The sequence below is a fragment of the Pipistrellus hanaki genome (assembly GCF_964339955.1).
Source record: "Pipistrellus hanaki genome assembly, chromosome: 11".
In the NCBI taxonomy this organism is placed as follows: domain Eukaryota; kingdom Metazoa; phylum Chordata; class Mammalia; order Chiroptera; family Vespertilionidae; genus Pipistrellus; species Pipistrellus hanaki.
In genome coordinates, this window is record NC_140513.1 from 3,570,920 (window position 1) to 3,597,035 (window position 26,116).

General features: G+C 56.2%; 1 protein-coding gene across 1 annotated transcript; it reads right to left on the bottom strand.

Moving 5' to 3' along the window:
• Positions 1–3,418: 3,418 nt before the first annotated feature.
• On the bottom strand, positions 3,419–10,471 carry TOR1B (torsin family 1 member B). The gene is made up of 5 exons (XM_084899833.1): positions 10,002–10,471; positions 8,828–9,093; positions 7,465–7,640; positions 6,785–6,912; positions 3,419–5,322 (listed from the first exon to the last, which is right to left on the bottom strand). Exons 1-5 carry the CDS (start codon positions 10,186–10,188, stop codon positions 5,081–5,083), a joined length of 999 nt encoding a protein of 332 aa, XP_084755959.1. The 5' UTR covers positions 10,189–10,471; the 3' UTR covers positions 3,419–5,080.
• Between the last annotated feature and the right edge of the window lie 15,645 nt (positions 10,472–26,116).

The window sequence follows — 26,116 nt, forward strand, 5'->3', positions numbered from 1 at the left end:
AGTGGTTTTTCAAGTTCCCGTCCTCGCGATGCGCTCTCTCGCCTGCCAGAAGCCCACGCCCTGCGCCGGTGGGGACAGGCTTAGCCCGGCAGCTCTGTCCCGGGCACAGGCGAGGGCAGTGCCGTCTTAGGGAAGGACACGGCGGGAAGGGCACAGGCACGTCACAGGAAGCCTGGGGTCCTCCCGGGCGCTCCTCCCAGCAGCACTGGGAACATTGTCAGAGAACCCCCGGAGCCTGGGGGGTGGCTCTGCTGGCGCTTCGGCCCAGGAACCGAGAGGTCACGGGTTCGACTCCTGTCAGGGCACATGCTCAGGTTGCAGGCTCAATTCCCAGGGGCGGGCATACAGGAGGCAGCCATTCAATGATGTTTCTCTCTACTCCTCTCCCTCCCTCTCTCTAAAACTCAATAAAAACATATTTAAAACAGAACGTTTCCCAGAAAGGAAAGTACTTCCAGCTCGTCACTTGCCAGCCGGGGAGCTGCCCTGCCGGAAGGTCTCTGCCTCCCGTTCCCCGGAACCGGTGCTCTGGCAGCTCTGCCACCTTCTAAAGCCTTCCTCTAACACTCCTCCCGCGTCTGACAGACTCCCAGGATCTCAGGAAAGCTCAGCTGCCCCCAGTGTTTTTATTTTTAACATAATTCTAAAAAGTGTTGAATTATTTTTAGAGGAAGGGAGAGAGAGAGAGAGAGAAACATTGATAGGCTGCTTCCTGCATACCCCCGACTGGGGATGGAGCCCGTAACCTGGGCATGTGTTCTTGCCCCAATCGATCATGTGACCTCTTGGAGAACAGTGTTTCTATTAATGCCAGGAGCTATCATCCCATCTAATAAAGAGGGAATATGCTAATTGACCATGCCCTCACAAAGGGTGGCACCCACAGCCAATAAGAATATGCTAATTGACTGTCACACCCCCCAAAAATAGCGGCACCCGCACCCACAAGATGGCAGTGCCCAGTCCCCTCAGCCCCCTAGCTGCTCAGGGCCCGCCTAAGGTGCAGGCAAGCCTTGGATGGCAGCTGCCCGGCTGCCCCAGGCTCAGGACCCAGCCAAGGCTTGTGCTGCCAGCAGAGATGCAATGGGGGCATGACCTTCCTCTGACCGCCGGGTTGCCTCCTGCCTCTGGGCTCCGGGACAGTGAGAGGGGGCAGGCCGGGCTGAGGGATCCTCCCCACATCCAGTGCATGGATTTTCATGCACCGGGCCTCCTGTTTCAAAATGAAACTCATTTCTGGACAGTGTGTGTTTTTTAAAATTTATTTTTTACAGAGAGGAAGAGAGAGGGATAGAGAGCTAGAAACATCAATGAGAAACATCTCTCAGCTGCCTCCTGCACACACCCTACTGGGGATGTGCCCGCAGCCAAGGTTCATGCCCTTGACCGGAATCAAACCTGGAACCCTTCATCTGCAGGCCGATGCTCTATCCACTGAGCCAAACCGGTTAGGGCTCTGGACAGTGTTGAAGGAGAACACCCTCCCCTGTAGGCCTCGTGTGCTTACAGTAAGCTATGAATGAAGACCTAGCAGGAGCAGTCCAGGCCGGAATCACGGAAACTCAACGCAGACCGAGGACCCTAGGACACCCCGGCCACTCGCCCTGCTGCCTGGCGTATCGCAGACCGTGGTGCGGCTCCTGGAGCTCCCGACACCGGCCCTGGAGGCCAAGTCCAGACGCCAGGCGGGAGCATGTTGTGCTGCTGAGACCTGTTACACAATCCACACATGCGCCTACGAACATGGGCTCCTGGGGGTGAGGCCTGAGCAGTGTTCCCGGGGACAGGCTTCAGCGGCGCAGGCTGGCAGCCTGGCTGTGGGCTGACGCAGGACCCTTTGCCACCCTGGCCCCCCGAGGACGGCTCTACATGTTGGAAAGCTCTTGACGTTGAGCGAGTCTGGCCTGTCGCCAGGAGTCAGATTGGGGCTAATCATCCATTTGAAGATGCAGCACCTGGGGGTCCCCAACGACAGAGCACAGAGGTCCCCTGGCGCCATTTGGAGTTGTTGGTAGATGAGGCAGTCTGGGTGGGACTTGAGCACCTCCAACTGAGAGGGGAGGGGAGGGGAGTGGGGCGACGGTGGGAAGAGGGTTAAGTCTGCGGCTCTCCTCGGGCCTGGGGAGAGGGCTGGCGGTACCATTCACTGACAGCTAAGAGGCAGGGAAGTGTGATTAAGGTGCGCTCTGGGTTACAACCAGGATTTCGCTTCCAGTTCTGGGCGGAAGACCTGGCAGTTAGGTTTCCTGGTCTGACGACGGCCTTGCTCAGGTCCAGAATGTCAGCTGAGCCGTGGCCAGTTTGGTTCAGTGGATAGCGCATTGGCCTGTGGACTGAAGGGTCCCAGGTTCGATTCCAATCAAGAGCATGTACCTTGGTTGGAAGCTCAGAGGCAACCAATTGATGTTTGTCTCACATCGATGTTTCTCTGTCTTTAAAAGTCAGTCAAGTTGCGTTTTCCCTTGTCTCAAGTCCCTCCACTTGTCTTAGAAGACACTGGAAATCCAACTCTGATACTATTTGTATCCATGAAAATATGGAGAATAGTACCTCATCCAGTTTAACGTGGTGTCTGGAGTAACAGCCTGTGGGGTAAAGACTGGTTCTGTGCGATGCTGACTGCCATCCAGCGTGGCCGATGTTGTTGAGCCTTCATTCCAGCTCAAATTTCAGTTACCAAGTACGTTAACTAAGGGGGACATTTGCAAATGACATCTCACATGATCAACTTCTGGCTTTATTGTATATGCCCTGGGTCATCTCAAGCTCCTGGGTACGTTTTGTGGGGGGAACAGAGGCTGGGCCGTGGTCAATCATAGCTGGTCCCATCTGACACAGTTATTGACGAGTCCCTAGGCTGCACCTCACACCCATGCGATTACTTTCAGAACGGGCAGTTTTGAAGAGTTGCCTGCATCACCGTAAACCAGGGTGGGGAACATTCGGCCCGGGGGCCACATAGGACCCATGAAATCATCTGGCCTGGCCCTGCCAAAGCATCGGGGATAAGCTAATTAAGTGTTTGGCCAAACATAGCAGGCTGATTTTAAGTTGGTATTTTGTATGGCCCACGAATGATGTTACAGATATCCAAATGGCTCTGGGCAGAAAAAGGTCCCTTCAATTTGAGCATTCGCTACCTCACTGGCATTTTTAAAGGACAGTGTGATCCTCCATAGGCCTTCCATGTCATAAAAATATTCATCTACCTCACCTGCAAGAAAAGGCTGCACATGCTCATTACACCTGTAGTTCCATTGCAACTACGAGCTGACCGCTTCCCCCGAGCTGGGATCATCCGACTTCCCAGGGACCAGGGCACAGCCTGGCACTGCCACCGAGGGCGTCACCATCAGATGAACTTCAGGCTGCCCTGTAATGACTTTGTTCTGCAATACTGACAATCCAGTACCATGCATTTGACAGTAAATCATATCCTTTATTTTCAGAGTTTCTGATCGCAGACAATTATTCCATTAGTGTCATTCTCATGTTTAAAATGAGCAACATCCTTCATTGGTATTCTCTAACATTCAGAAATAAAATTATAAAAATATACTCTTCCTCGCCCTGGCTGGTGTGGCTCAGTGGATAGAGCGTTGACCTGGGGACTGAAGGGTCCCAGGTTCGACTCCAGCCAGGGGTACGTGCCCGGGTTGCAGACTCGACAGCTGTTGCAGGAGACAGCTGATGGATGACTCTCATCATTGATGTTTCTCTCTCCCCCTCTCCCTCTCAAAAATCAGCAAAAATATATTAAAATATATTCCTATATTTATATACTCATCCTTGAAAAAACTAGTGTTTCTAGTGTGCGATACTTCCACTTTGGCAATGCAGAGTCTGCAAGGTGACCCCTCGGGGCCACCCACAGAGGACAGTGTTCTAGGATCCCAAATGGTTCTGGGGACACAGCAAGAGACTGACCCCAGCGAAACCAGTTTGGCTCATTGGATAGAGCATCAGCCTGCGGACTGAAAGGTCCCAGGTTCGATTCCGGTCAAGGGCATGTACCTTGGTTGCGGGCACATCCCCAGTAGGGGGTGTGCAATAGGCAGCTGGTCGATGTTTCTCTCTCATCAACGCTTCTAGCTCTCTATCCCTCTCCCTTCCTCTCTATAAGAAAAATCAATAAAATATATATTAAAAAAAAAACAAAAAAAACTGACTCTAAAAAAAAAGAGACTGACCCCAGTGTGAACTATCAAACACGTGCCCATGGGACCGGGACCTGAAACTGAAACCGACGCTCTGGGGGGGCGCAGGGGTCACTGGCGTCCGGGAGAAGGGCCACAGGGAGAGGCGAGCGGGCTTCACGGGCGGCAGAGCGGCGGCCAGACGCGATGACCCCTGTTCTTGCTGCGGCACCCACGAGGACCCGACACGGCCGCCCACAACGCTGCCTGCGCCTGAAGGCACCGCCAGTCTCCATGGAAAACGCCTCAGTGGGGACCTCTGTGAGAGGACCGGAGCGGAAGCCTGGCTCCGGCAGGTGACAGCCAGTGCTCCCAGCGCGCAGCAGGCCCTGGACTTCAGGAGCGACAGCAGTTTGAGGTCACAGTCAGACAGCTGTTTGCAAGGCACTTCTGCAGAGTCAGGAGGAGGAGTGGGGGGATCGGATTTTAAAAGTTCATCTTCAACGGCAGCAACAGCTGCATTGCTGCCATGTTGCAAAATGACAAGGCACTTGGCAGATCAGCGGCTTATCAAAAATCAACTCTTAGAAACTTCTAGCCCAAACCGGTGTGGCTCAGTGGTAGAGCGTCGGTCTGCGGACTGAAGGGTCCCAAGTTCAATTCCGGTCAAGGGCATATAAAAAAAACAAAAAACTTGACTCTAAAAAAAAAGGGGGTGTGCAGGATGCAGCTGGTCGATGATTCTCTCTCATCGATGTTTCTGGCTCTCTATCCCTCTCCCTTCCTCTGTGTAAAAAATCAATAAAATATTTTTTAAAAAAAAGAAATTTCTAGATCCCGAAAGTCCACAAGTACAAATGTGCAAACCCTGACGACGTCTTCCAAGTGGTTCCGAGAGGCGAGGCCCTCGGCCCTGAGCGCCCAGCCGCCTGCTCGGAGGGAGGTCACAGGATGTCCAGCCGCGACTGCACCGTCTTGCAGCCCCGGTCGGAGTAGATTTTCTCGTCTTTGGGGAAGAAGGTCATTTCCTCCGCCACCCGGGTGACGGCGTCCTCGTCCACGGCCGCACCGCGGGCCCTCAGCTCTGCGCGCACGCACATCTTCACGTGCGAGTATTCCAGCGGCAGGAAGGGGATGAAGTAGTCGATGAGGTTCTTGTCGATCAGCCCGCTGCGCCACAGGCCACCTGCAGAACAGCCCAGTCACCGGCCAGCCCGCTGCACCACAGGCCCCCTGCACAACAGCCCAGTCACCGGCCAGCCCGCTGCGCCACAGGCCCCCTGCACAACAGCCCAGTCACCGGCCAGCCCGCTGCGCCACGGGCCACCTGCAGATCAGCCCAGTCACCGGCCAGCCCGCTGCGCCACGGGCCACCTGCAGATCAGCCCAGTCACTGGCCAGCCCGCTGCTCTCCCAGGCCCGTCTGTCCCCACCATGGCACACCGTTGTGTCTTTACCCCTTAGAAGTCTTTCTGTCACGCATGCAAACAAGCCAGATGTGAGGATAGGCTGGCTGCCCCTGCTAACTGGCTTCTAGAACATGTCAGCCTAAGAAATGGCCAGTGGGTGAGCATCCAACTATGAACCAGGAGGTCAGGGTTCAATTCCCGGTCAGGGCACATGCCTGGGTTGCAGGCTCGATCCCCAGTGTGGGGCGTGCAGGAGGCAGCCAATCAGTGATTCTCTCTTCACTGATGTTTCTCTCCCTCTCCCTCTCTGAAATCAATAAAGATATATTAAAAAAAAAAAAAAAAAAAAAGAGGAAACATCCAAACCTATAGAGAATTTTTATAAAAATTAATTTTGAGCCAGAGGACATGCCTAGAAGTATGGTCTCAGCAAAAAAAAAAAAAAGGGGGGGGGGGAGCCTCTGGAATGAGAGCTTTGCAGCTTCTTTAAGGCATTCAGAATTACGGAGGGAGAGGAGGAGGATGACTGAAGTGGGAGAAAGCCGGGTGGGTTGGATTAGGTTAGCAGGATTACGGGCTCTCTGAGGATGTTAGCCTTTGAGGGGTCTGGAAAGAGGCTTACTCTACCAAATCAGGTGTGTTCACCCAGATGCTCAGAAACAAGGGACGGGGCCTGCTGAGCCCACAGCATGCCACAAGCGTCTGCAGATGCAAGCGGCAGACCAAAACAGTGGCAGTTAAATATCATCATCCCATGTGTTTTGGACAAGTGGTAGTTAACTGGTTAAAGCAAAGATAAGCCTTTCACTAAAGAAGTTACATGGCTCAGTGGTTGAGCATCGACCTATGCACCAGGAAGTCAGGGTTCGATTCCTGGTCAGGGCACATGCCCAAGTTTTGGGCTTGATCCCCAGTGTGCGGTGTGCAGGAGGCAGCCGATCAATGATTATTTCTCATCACTGATGTTTCTATCTCTCTCTCCCTCTCCCTTTCCTCTCTGAAATCAATAAATATATATATTCTTTAAAAAGTTACATGCCTGGGGTGTGACTGCCAATCAGGGCCTTCCCAGTTAGGAATCTATGATCAGATCACCCCGTGAGGTCACCTTTCAGAGAACCCCTAAGAAACACCGAGAAAGCCCTGGTCCGCAGAGCCCCGGGCGAGCGGGTTCGAGGCCTCTGCCAGCGGCTCAGCGGGCTCTGCCGCAGGAGCAGGTGCGCCCTCGGGGGCACTCACTGTGCTTGTTGTTGAAGACTCCCACCGACAGCACGGGCTCCAGGTCCTTCAGCTGGATGTCCTCCCTCTTCCGGCCCGCCCGCCAGAACTCCAGGGCCGTCTGCGTGATGAGGTCCCCGCCTGCGTTGCTGGGTTTGCGCAAGAAACAGAGATGAAAACCACATGTAAGACTCTGTACCTCGGGGCTGGGCGAGGTAAAGGGGTAACGGGGGATAAATGGGGAGGGAGGGAGAATACAACATACAGATGATGTGTTATGGAACTGAACCCTGAAACCCGTACCATTTTATTACCCAGTGTCTGCCCAATAAATCCCATGGGGAAAAAAAAAAAAAAAGACTTCCGGGTCTAATCAGGAGACACACCTGCTCTAAGGTTTATACTTAACCACAGAACATAACTAAGTGCTACCAGACGGAGAAAAAAGTGTCTGCCCTCAGGGAGCTTAAGATCTTTGTTTAGAACCTGCTACGTACACCACCACTTTACGTAGAAACACGTGCAGTGATGAAACTGCCTGTCATCAGCCATCATTGAGTTCATTTCTCCTGCCCGCTGGGTGCCGCGCGGATACCGGCAGCCGGACAGAGAGGAATCAGGAAGTCACCCTCGCCAGGCTGGCACTTCTGTCCCCGATGGTCACCGCCTCATCCCGGCGCGGGGAGGGCGAGGGCACCAACCTGAGGAAGATGAAGACGGCCTTCCGGTAGGACACGCCCTCCAGCTGCTCGTAGTAGTCCAGGAACGGCTTGATGGCGTCGATGACTCCGGGGTGCAGCTTGTCCATCTCATCGAAGATGAACACGGAGCTGGCGCAGGCGCTCACGTTGCCCCGGATCCACTTCCGTAACTGGTCCTGGGCCCCCGGGGAAGAAACAGGACGCGGGGCTCAGAGGGCGGGCCCGGGTGCAGAGCGCCTCCCTACCCCAACCCCCGCCCCCCGTGCTCTCGGAGGGGAAAACCAGAACTCTCGGGCTTCACAGAGAACCCGCAGAAGCTGCACCCTAACTTCCATCCGCCGGGGACCGCTTTTCCAAAACATCGCCTATGAGAAGTGGAAACCAGCAGAGACAGGAGCTAAAATGCAAAGCGGGTTTTTCCTAACACAGATGCCACGCTGAATGTCACTCTATTAAAGGAGGGGGATACATGAATGCTAGTCATTTCACTGTTAACAACGCACAGCCTCCCCTTCTCTGTGGACCGCAATCTCAGCGTCAGCAGGCACGCCGAGGAGCTGGAGCCGGAGGAAGACCCGCAGCGCGGGGGCACGCCTGTTCCTGGCCCCGAACCCAGGACCAGGCGCCTCCCCAGGAAAAGCACCTCCTCCCAGGCTTTCTTGAAACAAAAGACACCGGGCAGCAGGCCCGCTACGAAGCAGCGAGCGAGCGAGCAAGCACACGCTTTCCCGGTTGGCAGCCTTTCCCGCTCCGCCCTCGCCCGGTGGCACAGGCCCACTTTCACTTTCTGACTTCGGTCTCACCTACCAGCAGGAATGTTAACTCTTACGAGGATGACATTCACTTAAACGAGAACCCGACCAGACAGCTCACTATGGACAAATCGGAAAGAACATCTCAAAAGGAGTGGTCTTAAGGTTCGGCCGCCTGCGGCCCTCACTGGAAGGAGAGCAGGGCCAGGGGCGGCAGCCTTGGCGAGCCGGGCCCAGCAGACCGGCCCTCCCTCCCCCCCCACCGGGGCCGGGGGCGAGGCGGAGTGCGCTCACCCCCTGCAGAGAGCGGCTGCCCTGCAGCCTGGAAGCCAGGAGATCTGGTTCCAGTTTCTGATGTGCCACCAGGTCACAGAGATTGTCAGGAGCAAGTGGCCTCGCCCCTCTGGCCTCCATCTTAACGGAACTATCACTCAGGCCGCTGTCTTACTGTGGAGCCAAGCGAGGAAGCAGCTGCAGGAGCGCGTTACGGGGTGCGTGTCCTTAAGCCAGGGGCCTGGGCTGTGCAGTGGGCAGAGAAGCAGCGGAGGCCGGAGTGAGGAGACCGGCGGCCTGGTGAATGGCGGGCGGGCGGGACAGCAGGGTTCCCTTGCCTGGTACAGGGTTATATGCTGCTCGTGAGGGAAGTGCAGAGTCGACACAAACAGGTGGACAAAGTTGCTCTTCAGGCCTTTTGCATGAAGGTGTTCGGCCACGATTTGGCTCACAAAGTTCTTGCCTGTGCCGGCCCAGCCGTGCAGGGAGAGGGTCAGCGGTTTCTTGGGGTTGTCGTTGTTCCTGAAGCTGGTCAGCGCCTTGAGAATCACCTCCGTGGCCAGGTGCTGCCCGAACAGCTTCTCCTCCAACGCCAGCTGCAGGGCTGCAGGGGCCAGCCGGGAACAGAGGGAGGAAGGCACGTTAACCCGGCACCAGCAAGGCGGCCTGTCCCCGCCGGCCAGAGAGGCACGGGGCTGGGGGCGCAGCCGGGCCTCGGCCAGACCCCAGGCTGGCCCTGAGGCAGAACACGGGGTGCCATCACACGGTGCCACTTGCAGGGAAATGCACTCGATGGACGAGTGTCCTCAACACTCGGTGTCTGCCACGGAAGCCACGTGTGTCCGTTCACCCAAGGACGAGCCCTCTCTCGACTGAGCTGCACGCTGTCCCCAGCCGCCCCTGCTGGCTGGTCAGAGCCCAGGGCCAGAGGTGAGCACTCTGGGTGGAGGCCACACGCCTGAAAACCACTCAGGGGTCAGGTGACCCATTAGGGCTGACCACACTACTTTCAGTTTCTTCTCGCTGTAATCCTCGGAGTCAGAGGACCCAGACAGGGACGTGAACAGGAAAGGGACCAAAGGACAAGTCAGGGAGGCCGGCATGGCAGGTCCCTCCGACTCACAAAAATTCTTTACAGGTTCCGATGTTCTTACCTTAACCCTTCTCCCGCCTCCCGGATCTATCAACAACGACCTTCACCGAGCCCACCTGCATCTTACCCTTTGATTCTGGAGGATAAAATAAGCGAAAAACTGCCATTTTCCGGAGCATTTTCTCAAGCCGTTGAGATTTTGCTTCCCGGGAACTGTCAGTTTGTCTCAAATACATTCGTAGGGATCCTGACAAGTGTGGGCGTTCCTTACGTCGACAGGAGGCACGGCTTCCAGGGCTGCAGGCCCGGCGGAGGCCCCGCCGGTCCTCTCCCTCCCCCACCGCGGTGTCTGGTGCCCGGCGCCCGGCGCCCGCCCGGGGCGGCCGGTGCCTCGCGCCCCTCCACGCCGCCCCGCCTACCCGTCGCGTTGAGCGGCCGCTCCTCCGGGCAGCACTCGGCGAAGCGGCAGTAGGAGAAGTAGCCGGTGATGATGGACGCGGCCCCGATGGCGATGGTCATGCTGATGGGCTCGATCGCCGCCACCGCCCGGGCCGCCAGCAGCAGCCACAGAGCCGCTCCGCTCAGGAGCCGCCCGGCCGGCCGCATCGCTCCGCTCCCCGCATCCACTGTCTCTGAACTGCCCGCCAGGCGGCCCAGGGACCGGCCGGACTTCCGGGTTGCGTCACTTCCGACCCATAGGCCCGCCCACCCCGGATTTCCGGCTCTGGACCGCCATCTCCGTGAGTGGCAGGCCAGGTATCGAGGGACCCTTAGCTCGGCTTGAGCCCCGCGCCCGGGTCTTCGGATTTGTTTTCTCGCGGGCTCCTCGTGGGCCCCGGGCTTTGGTTTCGCAGGTCCCCGCCTGCTCCGGGAGCCGCCATGAGCGTGTCCCGGCTCAGGCCCGCCCCCCGCCGCCTTCCGGAAACGGCCCGGGCCCTGTGCGTGCCCCGCCCACCACACCCGACGCCGGTCGGTTCTGCGGCTGCGCGGGGCCGCCCCCGGCGGGCGCTGGGCGGGGGCGGGGGCGGCGGCGGGGGCGGCGGGCCCCGCCTTCGGGGCTTTGGGGCGCGGGGAGGGCGGGCGAGGGGCCGCGGCCACCCCGAGCGGAGGGAGAGCGCAGGCCGCGGAGCCCGGGCTCCTGTCTGAGCCGGAGTCAGCTCGCCGGGCGCACAGCGAGGAGCGTGACCTCCGCAGAGGGCAGCGTGCGGGAGGTGCCAGTTGGGAGAATGGAAAGGTTTCACGTGGTGGAGGCTGGTGGGAGAGGATTGAGAGCCAGGCAGAGCCGGGGCGGGAAGCCTTGCAGATGCTGCGAGGAGTCTGGCCGCTGTTCCGGAGGGTCATAGGGAGCCGGAGGAGGTTTCACAGGGCGAGCGGCATGGCCAGGTCAGAGGTCACGTGGCTGCCGGGCTTGGGGAGATGCAGGGGCGAGGACAGACACCGCCCGGCCCCTCAGAGCTCTCAGGCTGCCGAGGGAGACGGATGGGCCAGCAGTTTGCGGACACCGTGGTCAGTGCCGTGGCGTGGGACACCAGGGGAGACACCGCCTCCATGTTTCAGCGGCTGAGGATGCCTCCTTTTTCCAGGTCCTGGGCACCTGGCTGCTGCCTGTGGTACCGCCAAGAGGGGCACTGGCATCGTGGCATGTCCATCATGGGCCAGAGCAGCCCATCGCTGCAGAGGCATCATTGTCACCTGCAGCCTGGTGGTGGCGGTCCCTACCGCCAACTCCCTGAATGAAGGCCTTCGTCTCTACAGGAGTGTCCTCCCCTGGGCCTGGCTGGTGGGGCTGGCAGCTGGCTTAGCCGTTGGCACTGTGGAGGACACCAGCACGTGGGCACTGCCCAGCAGCCCAGACTGTTCGTGGGCACAGCCCTGATCCTCACCTTCACAGGTGCTGGGCCTCTACAGCCTCATCCTCATCCTCTGCACACGGCAGCCCCCTCCAAGCCCACCAGCCCCCGATACCATGTATAGACTGCCCCTCCTCGTTCCAGAATGAACGGCTGATACACGCAAGGGGCAGACCCCCCATCATTGGTCTTTTTAAAAAAATATATTTTTGTTGGTTTCAGAAAGGAAGGGAGAGGGAGAGAGAAATAGAAACGTCAATGATGAGAATCATAGATCGGCTGCCTCCTGCACGCCCCCTGCTGAGGATTGAACCTGAAACCCCAAGCATGTGCCCTTGACCAGAATCAAACCCAGGACCCTTCAGTCCACGCTTATCAGCTGAGAAAACCAGCCAGGGCTCATGATTGGTCTTGTAAGTGTGCAGTGTCCTGGTGCAGTGTCTCAGGTCCGCTGACCAATGGGGATGCTGGCTTTGGCCACACCCACCCATCTCCCTGCCCTAGGTGCTCTGTGTATAAGGAGGAGTTTGAGTTGTCATTTTCACTGGATGCTTATGATAAAGATTTGGCATTTTACACGTCTGTGAGCAGCTCCCGTCTCCAGCTACACCGTGATCTTTAGTGTCACCCTGTGGGGGTTCCCCTGTGCCCTGAGCCTCACTGGATGGAACCACCGTCCTCCAGCCCTGCCTGAGGGCTGTGTACTGGGCCTGCCGGGTCCCGAGCCGTGTCCAATAAAACTCTGATGGGACAGAAAAGAAGCAGCAGCAGCGGAAGAATACAGAGTGGCCCATGAAAATGTAAAAAATGTTGAGTGACCGTGCTGGGAGGGAGGATCCCAGGGGTAGGAGCTGCCACCCCCCTGCCCCCCTTGGGGAGAGAATCTGATCAGACCAGCCTGGTCAGCTGCCACCCGCAGGAATGTTGCCGCCCTGGCTTCCTGCCCCACCCTGTTTCTTTAAAAAAAAAAAAAAAAAAAAAAAATTCTTACTGATTTCAGAGAGGAAGGGAAAGGGAAAGAGAGAGAAACATCAATGATGAGAGGGAGTCATTCTCATCGACTGCCTCCTGCACACCCCTCCCTGGGGATCAAGCCCAAAACCCCGACATGTGCCCTGACCCGGAGTCGAACCCTGACCTCCTGGTTCACAGGTCAATGCTCAATCATGGAGCCACACCAGCCAGGCTGCTTCTGGGTACATAGAGCCACATTGGGTTTTAAGGCTGTTCCCTGGGATTTCATAAACCGGCCGAGCCCATGGTGGCTGCCATCGGCGTCACCGGCGCTGGAAGGCTGGCCCCTCTCCGCCTTGTGCCGTCCCGTTCCCTTTACTCGCCTAGAGTGTCCGCGTGGCGCACTGCCTGCGGCGTTTAAACTCCCGGGAAGCGCGCAGACCGCCTGGCTGGGGGCGATGCCGCCCAGAAAGGGCTCTGCGCTCCGGGTTTCAGCACCAGAGACAGCGCCCCGCCCCGCACCTGTTTCCCGGCAGCTGCGGGCCTGACGGGGGACCCTCTCGCTGACTGAGAGGGAACCACGAGGGGGTGCTGGTGAGCTGCTGGTCCGAGGACTCAGGACCGTGGGTTCAAATCCCCACTCACCACCCTGGCCTTCAAAAGGTCACACACATAGTTACAACAGAAAAACTGAAAAACCCGGATGGTTTTCAATGGCAGCTGTGTACACGGAGCTGTTCTCCTCCGAGTCCTGCCGGTGTGCATGTGACAGAGGCGCTCCTGCACAGAGGGGTGTGAGGTACTTGGTGTCCCCCTTCCTCGTCTAAGTATGGGGACCGTCTGCTGGGGCTCCGGCCGCCCCTGTTCCCACCCATCTTCCCGCCTGTATCCCTTTTATGGCAAGGAGGGTGCGGAGCCCAGCCCTGGAGGGATCCTCCGTCAGGCCCGCAACAACAAAAAGATACTGAGAGTCTAAACCGGTTTGGCTCAGTGGATAGAGCGTCGGCCTGTGGACTGAAAGGTCCCAGGGTACTTCTCTGTCACTAGGGTCCAGCCCTGGAGGGACCGTACTTCTCTATCACTAGGGTAACGGATAAACAAGTCAGTCCTGCAAGGGGATATTATAGCGGATACATTGGGTGCACAGGAACCATATGCATCAATGTCTATAAATCTCAGGAATCAGTTGAACAAAAAAAGAAAAAGTAGCAAAAGGGCATGCATAATACACCATTTCCCCAATTTTATTTTTATTTTTTTTTTACAATATACAAAATAAATCCATTACCAGATAGTAGATACAAAGTAATTAGCCATTTACATGCAATAAACATTATTTCAAGAAAAACTTTTAAGTATAATAATATCACATGCAATTTTTAAAAAATATATTTTTATTGATTTTAGAGAGGAAGGGAGAAGAGAGAGAAACATCAATGATGAGAGAGAATTATTGATGGACTGCCTCCTGCACACCCCCTACTGGGGATCGAGCCCACAACCCAGGTATGCCCTTGACCAGAATCGAACCCAGGACCCTTCAGTCCACAAACCAATGCTCTATCCACTAAGTTAAACCAGCTAGGATGTGATACACCATTTATTTACACATTGTTGATGGGTACATTCATGTGTAGTTAAAGTGAAAACAAAACATGCCACTACTGGCATTGCTCAGTGGTTAGAGCACTGGCCTGAGGACTACAGGGTCCTGGGTTTGATTCCAGTCAAGGGCATATACCTCGGTTGCAGGCTTGATCCCGAGGCCTGGTCCAGGTGTGTGCAGGAGGCAACCAATTGATGTGTTTCTCTGTCTCTCTCCCTCCCCTCCACTCTTTTCTAAAAATCAATGGAAACATATCCTTGGGTGAGGATTAACAACAACAAAAAGATACTGAGAGTCTAAACCGGTTTGGCTCAGTGGATAGAGCGTCGGCCTGTGGACTGAAAGGTCCCAGGGCATATACCTTGGTTGTGGGCACATCCCCAGTAGGGGGTGTGCAAGAGGGAGCTGATCGATGATTCTCTCTCATCGATGTTTCTAACTCTCTATCCCTCTCTCTTCCTCTCTGTAAAAAATCAATAAAATATATATTTTTTAAAAAGATATTGAGAGCTGAGGGAAATATGGCAAAATGTAGCATCTATTACTTTTGGGGGGTTATTTCCTCTGATGAAATCGTTTATAATTAAATAAAGGCGTTAACGTGGTCCCCAGAGAGGTCCCCGGATGACGCCGGAGAATCTGGCCTCTGGTAACTTAGGGCGGGCGCTACTTTTGTCCTGAGACCACGGCTACACGGCATTCATTTCCCCAAATCTTGTCTGGCACGCTGCTTGTCCGAGGGAGGCTGGTGTACTTCCCACGTGTAACCACTAGATGGAGCCAGCACACCGGGTTATAAATGGAAACACACACCCCCCCCCCCCCCTTTTTCTTTTCTTTTTTTTTTTCTTTTGCCTCAGCAACTTGAAATAAGGAAAAGGCGACTTTGCAAGAGAGAAGCAGAGGCAGAGCATTCATTTGAGAATGGGAGAAGCAGGAAGAGGTAGAAAACAGGCCCAGAGAGCAAAAGGACCCCTAGTAGAAGTAGCAGTACCATTCACAGGTGCTGATACTGTTCTATTTTCTAGTCCTTAATATTACCCAAGATGCAGTTCTCAGGCATCAAGACAAGTGCCAACAGGGGGTTCAGGAAAATTCCAGTTCCCACGTCTGATTGACATCATTCCATTGAACAACCCAGGGCGGAATGATCCCTGGGGCTCCAGTGCCTGAACTTGGGCATAAAGGCCCAGAGTTCACATCCTGGCTCTGCTTCTGAGCTGTGCGACCAGTTGAGCAATGTCTTAACCTCTCTGGGCCTCAGTTTCTGACTTTAATCCAGGAGTGATTGTTGTGATGTAACCCCCATCTTACAGAGGACGCCTCAAAAAAGTCAAATCATGGAGTCCTTTATTAAAGGCTGGTGGCATACGAGGGGCTAAAGCCCCAAATCTCACAGCCCCGAACAGTTTGCCACATCTGGCTCATGTTGGCAGAATATCACAGAGGTATTGATTACATCTTTGGGTCTGGAATTTCGAGATTTTACAGAAGTGAAACTGAGCACGTTAGTCATCTAAAGTATCTACAAATCAGTGAATCAACAGAAACACATAATCTGGGAACACTGGACAATTTAGAATAATTGTGCTGTCCGGATTCTGGGACCGTTGAGTCAACAGGAACGCACTATCTGCAGCAATTTAGGGTAATTTGTGCTCTTCGGATTCTGGGACCACTGAGTCAACCGAAACTCAGTTATCTGTAGCTTCCGAGACAATTTAGGATAATGGATCTGTCCTGGGTCCCAGAAGAATGTGCTTGGATGACCAGTGAGATCTCTATCAATGGGACATTCAAACCATCACCCATGGAGTACTGGGATGGCATCCATCCGTTCAGAAAATCAAAATAACTTTTAAGTGAGTACAGAACCCAAAGCAACAAGGTTAAAATACTAAACAGCTGCTTTTACCCAAGCGTGGTTGCTACCATCCTTCGTAATCACAGTACCTTGTCCAGAGACCCGGTGCAGGGCTTGAGTGAGATTATACCCACACCGTCCCTGGCGCTCAGCAGGCCTTTGATAAATGGCAGAAACATTAGACCCTGATGCTCAGCCTGCTCTAAAGTAAGCACTTCAGTGGTTGAGCATCAACCTACCAACCAGGAGGTCATGGCTCGACTCCCAGTCAGGGCACATGCCCTGGGTTGCGGGCTCGATGCCTAGTAGGGGGTGTGCAGGAGCAGCCAATCAATGACTTTCATCATTGATGTTTCTATCTCTTTCCCCTCTCCCTTTATTTATATATATATATATATATATATATATATATATATATATATATATATATATATATATATAATCAAGCAGTTCTGGGGAGCAAGGTCAAGGTTTCAAACCCAGAAGGTGAGAGCAGACTTTAATGCCCTCCTTCTGGAACAGGAAAGTGCTTAAATATTTGACAACTGTCTAAAAGAAACAGTGAGCCGAGACCGGTTTGGCTCAATGGATAGAGCGTCAGCTTGGGGACTGAAGGGTCCCGGGTTCGATTCCGGTCAAGGGCATGTACCTTGGTTGCAGGCATATCCCCAGTAGGGGGTGTGCAAGAGGCAGCTGATCGATGACTCTCTCTCATCGATGTTTCCAACTCTCTATCTCTCTCCATTCCTCTCTGTACAAAATCAATAAAACATATTAAAAAAAAATAAAAGAAACAGTGAGAACCCCTGCCACTCCTCCAAGGTGTGTGTGTGTGGGGGGGGTGGGACATTCCTTCCTTCACTCATTGGACAGGTGTTTAGAGAGCAGCTTCCCCTGCTGGGCCCTGGGGCGGAGGGAGAACAGAAACACGGCCCCTCCCGGCCCCGGGACACGCCGCTCGGTCAGGGCAGAGCCGGACGTGCTGAGGCGCTGAGCAGAGGCGCTGAGGGCGGGGGGAGATCAGGTGCGTGAGGATGAGGGCCCCGTGTCCCTCCGAGGGGGCCGGCCTTTCAAACACAAGGCTCTTCACAAAAAGCACACGTGGTCAGCGTTCCCGCCCCGTGACATGGAAATAACAGGACGGAGGCACATCTGCACACCCTGCCGCTCACTTCCCAGTGTGTGCAATTCAGTGATTTTAAATAAATCTACAGAGTTATGCAACCTTTAACACACGTGAACCAGCTTTAAAACATTGAATCACCGCAGTGTGATCCCTCACACACTGACTCTCACTTCCTTCCCCCCGCCCCAGCCGTGACGTTCGGGGACTGTAGAAACAGACCGTGCAGCGCGTGGTCTCTGCGATCGGCTTCTCCCCCCGAGCATTGTCTGTGAGGTCGTTCCTGTGGGAGAGCCGCTTTTCCGGCCGCACAGGGGCCTTCGCTCAGAGGGCACCGTGGTGTGTGTCCTCATGCGGCGGTGGGTGGCCTGCAGGAGGCTTCCATTTCTGTGCAGCCATCAGAATGGCACCGGGGCCTGTCCGTTTGCCAGCGCTTAGAGCTTTGGCCCGAGGACCGAAGCGTTGCTGATCGTATTCCTGGTCAAGGGCACGTACCTGCTTGCAGGTTTTGTGTTTTGTTTGTTACATACGTTTCAGTGCCAATCAGTTGGCGGTTTGTGTGTGTTTGTGTGTGTGTGTGTGTGTGTGTGTGTGTGTTATATTTAAAATTTTATTGATTATGGTATCACATAATTGTCCTCATCCCCCCATTCCCATCCCAAACGCCTCCCCACATATGCCCCCACCCTTCTGTTGTCCATGGCCACTGGCTAGGCCCATAGGCATGCACACAAGTCCTTGGATTGATCTCTCCCCCTGCTTGCAGGTTTGATCCCCGGCCCTGGTTGGGATGAACGCAGGAGAAACCCAACCTACGTGTCTCTTCAACACATCGATGTTCCTCTCCGTCTCCCCGCCCTCACCCCCTCCCCTGCAGTGAGGAGCAGAAGAAAAAAATTGCCCTGGCGGGTTTGGCCCAGGGCTGTGGCCCCATCCTCAGCGTGGGGCATGTAGGAGGCAGCCGATGAATTATTCTCGCTCATCTCGCTCATGTTTCTATCGCTCTCTTTCCCTCTCCCTTCCTCTCTGAAATCAATAACAAAATATATTTTTTAAAAATCCCCCGGCTGCTTAAAATTCTTTTGTGTTCTCGCTGCTCTTGAGATGCAGGCCACACCTTGGGCCCGGCCCTGCTCGCCTGCCCTGTGCTCCGGGGGGCAGGGCCTTGGCACGTTCGGTTCCCTTTTCTGGAATGCTTTTTTTTTTTTTTTTAATATATTTTATTGATTTTTCACAGAGAAGAAGGGAGGGGGATAGAGAGTTAGAAACATCGATGAGAGAGAATCATCGATCAGCTGCCTCTTGCACACCTCCCACTGGGGATGTGCCTGCAACCAAGGTACATGCCCTTGACAGGAATCGAACCCGGGACCTTTCAGTCTGCAGGCTGACGCTCTATCCACTGAGCCAAACCGGTTTCAAATCTTTTCCCGCTGGAGCTCTCTGCTCCACAGCATGGTTTGCTCAGCTCTGGAACGTGTCTCTCTCTGGGGACAGAGGGCAAGCCAGCGTGGGGAGCCGTGTTTGGTGTGTGCTCCCCTGCAGGGCTGACTAGCCCCCTCTGAACAAGAGGGTCCTTCCTCCTGCACTGCTTGCTCTCTCACCCCCACCCCCAACCCCACCCACTCACACCAGAGGGGGAGCTCGGACGGGGCTGGCAGCCACCGCCCCGGGAAGGAATGAACGGATGCCATAGAAATGCAAATCGATAAAGCCTGTGAGCAATGTGAGTTTAAAACACCTTAACAACCAGGATCCAGAAACTCCACCTAGAGGAACAGAGTGTTCACCTCGGCATTTTTACTCGGGAAGGAAGGATGGCCCACGGAGCTGTCTACAGGGGCTCAGCACAAACTGGACTCGTGGTCCGTGTCCCCCCCCCCCCCCCCCCCCCCCCCCGGCATCATTTCATCCAGGCTTCCCCGAGCCGCAAACATAGCCCCATCTGCTGGGCGCTTCTGGTCGGAGACCTGGGCATTGGGATTTTTTCTTCTTCTTTTTTAAATATATATTTTATTGATTTTTGTACAGAGAGGAAGGGAGAGAGAGAGTTAGAAACATCGATGAGAGAGAGTCATCAATCAGCTGCCTCTTGCACACCCCCTACTGGGGATGTGCCCTCAACCAAGGTAACATGCCCTTGACCGGAATCGAACCCGGGACCCTTCAGTCCCCAAGCTGACGCTCTATCCACTGAGCCAAACCGGTTTCGGCGGGATTTTTTCTGTTATTGAGACACAGCTTACCTAAGTCAAATGCGAACATCTTAAGTGCGCAGCTCAGGGATTTTTCAAGCCTGTGAAGACATCCTGTAATTGCCACCCGATGGAGACACAGCATTTCTCAGCGCCCAGGAAGTTCCCGGTCCTCCTCTGCCAACACCCCCTCCGCCCGGAGAACCGCCGTTCTGTGTCTCTAACCCCAAAGCCAGCCGGCGGCGGGCCTGTCCGTTCTGGCCCGTCACCCCTGATCTGGGCCGCAGCAGCAGCCTCCTCACGGTCCCCCCCGCCCCCCGCACCCTCTCGGGCACCCCCTCCCTCAGCAGCTGGAGATCTGTCCGTTCACCCTCGCACTGCCTGAGTCTCCCCTAAGGCTCCGTGTGCCCTCCGGGAAGTGCGGCCCTGGGCACTGGGCACCGGCTTACCGTCAGCTTGGCCTGGGCACCCTGGGTGCCTCACCCCCCTGCCCCCGGGTCCTCACCGCAGCCCAGATGGGGGATGGGGGCCAGGGTGGAGCTGGGTGCCCTCACAGGTTGGGTGACTCCTGAACCCATGCTCTCACCTGCTCTACCGCCTCTCCATGAGTGAACGAATGAATGAATGAATGAATGAACAAACGGTCTATGACCAGGTTTTCTTTTCTTTCTTTCTTTCTTTCTTTCTTTCTTTCTTTTTTTAATTTTTTTAATTTTTAAATATATTTTATTGATATTTTACAGAGCGGAGGAAGGGAGAGAGATAGAGAGCTAGAAACGTCGATGAGAGAGAAACATCAACCAGCTGCCTCTTGCACATCCCCTACTGGGGATGTGCCCGCAACCAATGTACATGCCCTTGACCAGAATCAAACCTGGGACCTTTCAGTCCGCAGACCCGATGCTCTATCCACTGAGCCAAACCGGTTTCAGCCTTTTCTTTCTTTTTTTAAAAATATATTTTATTGATTTCAGAGAGGAAGGGAGAGGGAGAGAGAGTTAGAAACATCAGTGATGAGAGAGAATAGTTGATTGTCTGCCTCCGTCCGGCATGCCTCCCACTGGGGGTGGAGCCCACTACCTGGGCGTGAACTGTGACCTCCTGGTTCATAGGTCGACGCTCAACCACTGAGCCACACTGGCCGGGCCTCCAGGTTTTCTTCCTCAGAAACACAGATGCCCGGCCCTGATTGGGATGAATGCCCTTTGGAGAAGTCTCTGTCCCATCTCTAACCAGTTCAGTCTGGCTGTGAGGTCACTTTCTCGGTTGGAGAAAAGGAAAAGGAGAGGGAGGGGAGGGAGAGGGAGAGGGAGAGGAGAAGGAGGGGGACAGAGGGCAGAGGCCCTGGAGCCCAGGCAGAGGGTGTCTCTGGAGTGGATGGAGGCTTCTCCCCTGGGCCCTTCCCGGAGGCCAGCCGTGACCCCGTGACCCGCAGAGGAGAGCCTCTGCCAGCATCCACCTTGACCTTCCAGCCGGAGAGGCCTGCGAGGAGGGGCCCCGGGCCTGCGGTCGGAGTGAGGAAAGCGATTGCATCAAGCGGAGGCCTCACCACAGCCCGCCCGCCGCCTGAGTCACGCTGGGGGCCGGAGGCGAGGGAGGAGGGCGAGCCCCAGGCACCGGTTCCAGCCGCGGGGCCTCCAGCTGAGGCCGCTGAGGTCACCCACCCCTCCCCAGGAGCTCAGGCGGAGCCGGACCGGGTAAGAGGCGGGAGAGGCCCGGCTGCCTCAGCCCAGCGCCAGGCCTGGGGGGAGGGGTCACAGGTCACGTCTGCCTCCCGGAGAGCTGGAAACCACTCCTAATGTCGGGGGGCCTCTGACATGGCCCCTGGGTCCCCAGCTCCCAGCACAGTGTCTGGCTCAGGAGTCAGGTGTTTAACAGATGAATGAATGAGTGAATGGATGAATGAATGAATGAGCAAGCTAGTGTGGCACCTGTGCTGGGTCTCCCATGTAATTCTGTGACCTTCAGAAATGGCTGTTCTGGGGCCTCGAATGCCCTTGGTTCCTGTGATGACTCGGCCTGACCTGTGGCCACAGGCCTGTCGCTCTCACCTGCTCGGGGCGGGGGGGGGGGGGGGGGGGGGCGGTGGCAGGATGTGCAGCGCTGGGGGATGGCTGACAGCTGGGTGCAGCCCGGCCTCCAGCCGGAGCGGGAAGCGCCTCGTCCAGGATAGCGTGCAACTCAGGAGCCAAAACCCGTGCCGCCCCTGGGCCCGGGGGGTTTGTTAGCGACGAGACAGGACAGTGATCAGCAAACTCATTGGTCAACAGAGCGGCACACCGCGGCTTGAGAGCCGCATGTGGCTCGAGAACCGCAGTTTGCCGACCACTGAGATAGGAGGGTCGGGTCCCCGGAGGGTCACATGGGGCTGCCTGGGCCCCTGGCTGCAGCTTGTGCCGGGGGCTGAGGAGGGAATGGCAGGGACAAGGCTGGTCTTTTCCAAGCTCCAAGCTCGGAGCTTTTCTGAACCCTCCCTTCCCCCATCTCCCCACCCAGTGCTGGGGCCAAGTAGTTGATTGCAGAGCACGTGACACTGGACGCCAGCTCTGAGGTGGCAGTCCAGCTCGGACCTGCAGATCCTGGGGGGTCGGCGCTCCAGCGGGCCCATGAGATCAGCCCGCTGGGCCTCCACGCCCGCCATGGGCATCGCCCCTGCTCGGCCAGGCGCCCTCACCGGCCCTCTGAGCCTTTCTCACCACCGAGCGGCCCATGCCCGCGGCCGCGGGGAGCACAGAAGCAGAGGGTCCTCCCTCCCGGGCCTCATCCCCTCGTCTCCACGTGGGGAGGGGACGGCCCACCGCCCAGGGTTGTGGGGAGACGCCCAGGAGCCCCTGTTCGCACAGCCCTGGGCACGGCGTCCGCAGGCCAAGGGAGCCATGCTGACCGTCCGTCTTGTCACGTAATCATTCTGTTTTCACCAGTGTCACTGCCCACGCTGCCTCCGGCTGCCCTGGGGGGGGAGGGGGGGGCTGTTCTCTGCTGCCAGGCCTTCCCCGTCCTGAAGCCAAGCGGCCAGCTCGGCCGGGGTCTGCCCCCCGGGCCTGCCCCTCCCGGAGCAGGAATGCTGGTGGTTTTCCTCCATGGCTGCCTCCACGCTGCTCAGCAGCCACACGCCCAGGCCCTGGCGGCCTCCGGGGGCCCGCATGGCCAGGGTCATGCCCAGAGAAGGTCTGGCAGCAAACGCGCAGTGAGGAGGGCTGCTGGCTGCGAGGGGCTGGGCTGGTCAGCGCCTGCTCCCTGGGGCCTGGTGAGAGCCGGGAGGCCTGCGTGGTGGTGGAGGCAGGGTGGGTGGGGCAGGGAAGCAGAGAGAGGCTGGCAGGGAAGTCTTCCCCCTTCGGTTCAAGGACAGTCCGGTGGGGCCGTGGCTTCCGGGGGCCGGGAGCCCCGAGGGCAGGCGCAGCCCGCGCTGACGCAGCCGGTTGGGAGCGGCTGGCTGTTCGGGGTGCTAGGGTTCCTCTGAGATGCTAATCGCCTCTGTGACCTCCGGCCCCGTGTCTTAAGGAAATTAAACACGAGGGACGTTTTCTGAGGATTTCTGTAGCTGCCTGTCCACTGTGCGGGCAGAGCCCGGCGCGCCCCAGCTCCTCGGCCTGGGGGCCGCACCGAGCGGCTGGGGGAGGACAAGTGGGACCCGGCTCTGAAGCCCTGAAATGAAAACGTCCACGAGCTCATTAGTCACGTGAGATTATCCATCTCTGGTTAAAGAGAACGTTTTGGCGCTGCTGGCGAGGCTCGGTGGTCGACCTGTGAACCAGGAGGCCACGGTTCGATTCCCGGTCAGCGCACGTCCGGGCTGTGGGCTCCATCCCCGGTGTGGGGCGTGCAGGAGGCAGCCGATCAGTGATTCTCTCAATAATGTTTCTGTCTCTTTCTCCCTCTCCCTTCCTCTCTGAAATCAATATCTATCTATCATCTATCTATCTATCTATCTATCTGTCTGTCTATCTATCTATCATCTATCTGTCTATCTGAACACATATAAATGTACATCTATACCTACGTATGAGAACATTTTGGATATATATGGGTTAAATAAAATATATTGTTATAGAAGGCCGAATAATGTTCCCAAAAAATATCGGGTCCTAATCCCTGGAGCCTGGGACTGTCACCTGACATGGGAGAGGGCTCTCCCGTGCAGCTGTGATAGGTGAAGGCCCTGAGTGAGGTTATCCAGCCGAACCCTCAGTGCAGTCACTTGCGTCCTAATAAGTGGGAGGCAGAGGGCGCTGTGACCAGAGAGGAGGGGCAGGCAGTGTGGCCCGGGGCCAGGGGGCAGGGTCGGAGCGCTGCAGCCACAAGCCCAGGAGTGCTGGCGGCCACTGGGCGCAGGGAGCGGCCGGGACCGGCAGCCTCTCCCATGAGGCTGTGCCGGCAGCTCAGCCCGGCTCACGCCTCGGGCCTCCGACCCTGAGAGAGACATGCCTGTTGTCTGACGCCACCAGGTTCCCTCATTTGTTTCAGCGGCCACAGGAACTGAATGCCATTATCTACTTCATCTGTCTCGTTTTTATCTTTTACCTAAAAAAAGAACATTTTTAAATTCTATTTTTTATTGTTTATTTTTGTTAACGCAAGGGTATTTTTCCATTGATTTTTTTAATTGTTATTTCTATTTTGAATCCTCACCCGAGGGTATTTTTCCATTGATTTTTAGGGAGAGCAGGAGAGAGAGGGGCAAAGACAGAGAGAAAGATCGATGCGAGAGAGATGCGTTGATTGGTTGTCTCCTGCATATGCTTGGACCGGGGCCTCGGTCAGGAGAAGTCTGCCACCAAAATACATGGCTTGACCGGAATCGAACCCGGGGCCCTTCCATCCACAGGCCGACACTCTATCCACTGAGCCAGACCGGCTAGGGCTCACCTGGAACATTTTTTTTTTTTTTAATATATTTTATTGATTTTGTACAGAGAGGAAGGGAGAGAGATAGAGAGTTAGGAACATTGATGAGAGAGAGTCATTGATCAGCTGCCTCTTGCACAACCCCTACTGGGGATATGCCCGCAACCAAGATACATGCCCTTGACCGGAATCGAACCCGGGACCCCTCAGTCCCCAAGCCGACGCTCTATCCATTGAGCCAAACCAGTCCTGGCTCACCTGGAACATTTTTATTCATTTATTTATTTATTCATTTATTTTTATATATTTTATTGATTTTCCACAGAGAGAAAGGGAGAGAGATAGAGAGCTAGAAGCGTTGATGAGAGAGAAACATCCACCAGCTGCCTCCTGCACATCCCCAACCAGGGATGTGCCCGCAACCAAGGTACGTGCCCTCGACCGGAATCGAACCTGGGACCTTTCAGTCCGCAGACCGAGCTCTATCCACTGAGCCAAACCGGTTTCGGCTGGGACATTTTTAATTGCCTGTGAGGCTGGCACCGGTGGCGGCCTCAGGCCTGTCCTGAGCAGCTGCTCTGGTCCCGGGGAGCGTGGGCCTTGTCACCCACCTGCACACGTGACCCGGAGCCTCCCGCCCTCCCTGGCTCCGTGTCTGCAAACACGTCGTTGAGTCAGGACACTTCTTCCCGGCAGCCCCCGGGCCTGGGCGTCCAGGAAGGGGCTGTAGGTTTAGTTCCACGCTGGCAGCACCCTAAGGTGACCAGATGTCCCGCTTTTGGTGGGACAGTCCCGGTTTTTAACAATGGGTGCCACGTCCCGCGGCGTTTTAAGAAAGCGGACTTCTGGTCACCTTACCGTATCCATAAGTCCATCTTCAGCTGAATGACGGGAAGCGAGCTCTCCCCGGAAGGACACCCCGCGGGTGCACGGGGCCCGGGACGCACACGCGTGCTCAGGAGCACAGGAAGGTGCCCGTGCATCTCCCGGGGCCGCTGTCACCGAGGGCCACTCGCCATGCCTGCGGCCACAGACTCATTCTCCCGCTGAGCTGCAGGCCGGCGGCCGAAACCCAGGTGCTGCCTGGGCGGGGCTCAGAGCCGGCCCGGGCTGTGCTGCTCTGGCCTGCGAGCTCCTTGTAGCCGAAGGCCAGTGAGAGCCTGAGGGTGCGGGAGGAATGTTCAGTTCTCCAGGAATGTACGTGGGGCCTTTTCCAAGGAGAAGAAGAAACCGCCAGAAAGGACTTTTTATGGCCTCGCTGCAGGGCAGGGCAAGTTTTCCATTCCGGAACATCTGCTTTTTCTTATCGAGTTGTGACCGGATTCCTGCCCCAGGGCGCCTCGCCTCCCCTCGGCTCCACCGCCAACTATTTCCGTCTTAACTTTGTCTCTGAACCGCTCACGTGCGTGGGGCTCCCGGACGTGTGTGTCAATGTGTGAGTCTGTCTCAGACCACCCAGAAAATCCTCCAAGCGAAGAAGCGCACCCGGCCCCCCGGTTCCTTCCAGAGGCTCCGAGGGGCTCTCTCTGGTCTCTCTCCCGGGGCCGCTGGCAGCCCTTGGCAGCGCTTGGCTCACAGCTGCAGCCGTCCCATCGCGGCCTCTGTCTCCACATGGCCTTCTCCTCCGGGCCTGTCTGTCTGACCTCCCCTCTCCTCTCTCTCATAAGAACACCGGCCCCGGGGTTTAGCGCCCTTAAATCCAAGCTGTTCTCCTTCGAGACCCCTCACCTAAGGTCGCCTGCAGGGACTCTGTGCTGGCTGATGGTCGGTGTCAGCTGGCCTGGCCACGGGGGCCCTGTCACACATGTGAGCATGTTCCCGGGTCTGAATCAGTGAACTCCACTTGCAGCTGGCCCATCCCGGGCCTCCTCGGCCTCTGTAACCACCTGAGCCAGTTCCTCATAACAAACGTCTCTGTGTGTGTCTCTCTCCTACTGCGTTTGCTTCCCTGGAGAGCCTTGACTAATACGGACCCCGTTTCCGATGAGGTCATGTTCACAGTCCCAGGGGGTGGGGGTGGGACTTGGACACATCCTTTCCGGGGACGCCATTGCGCACCTGCAGGCATGCCGCCTGGGCCTTTGGTAGAGGCGGGTG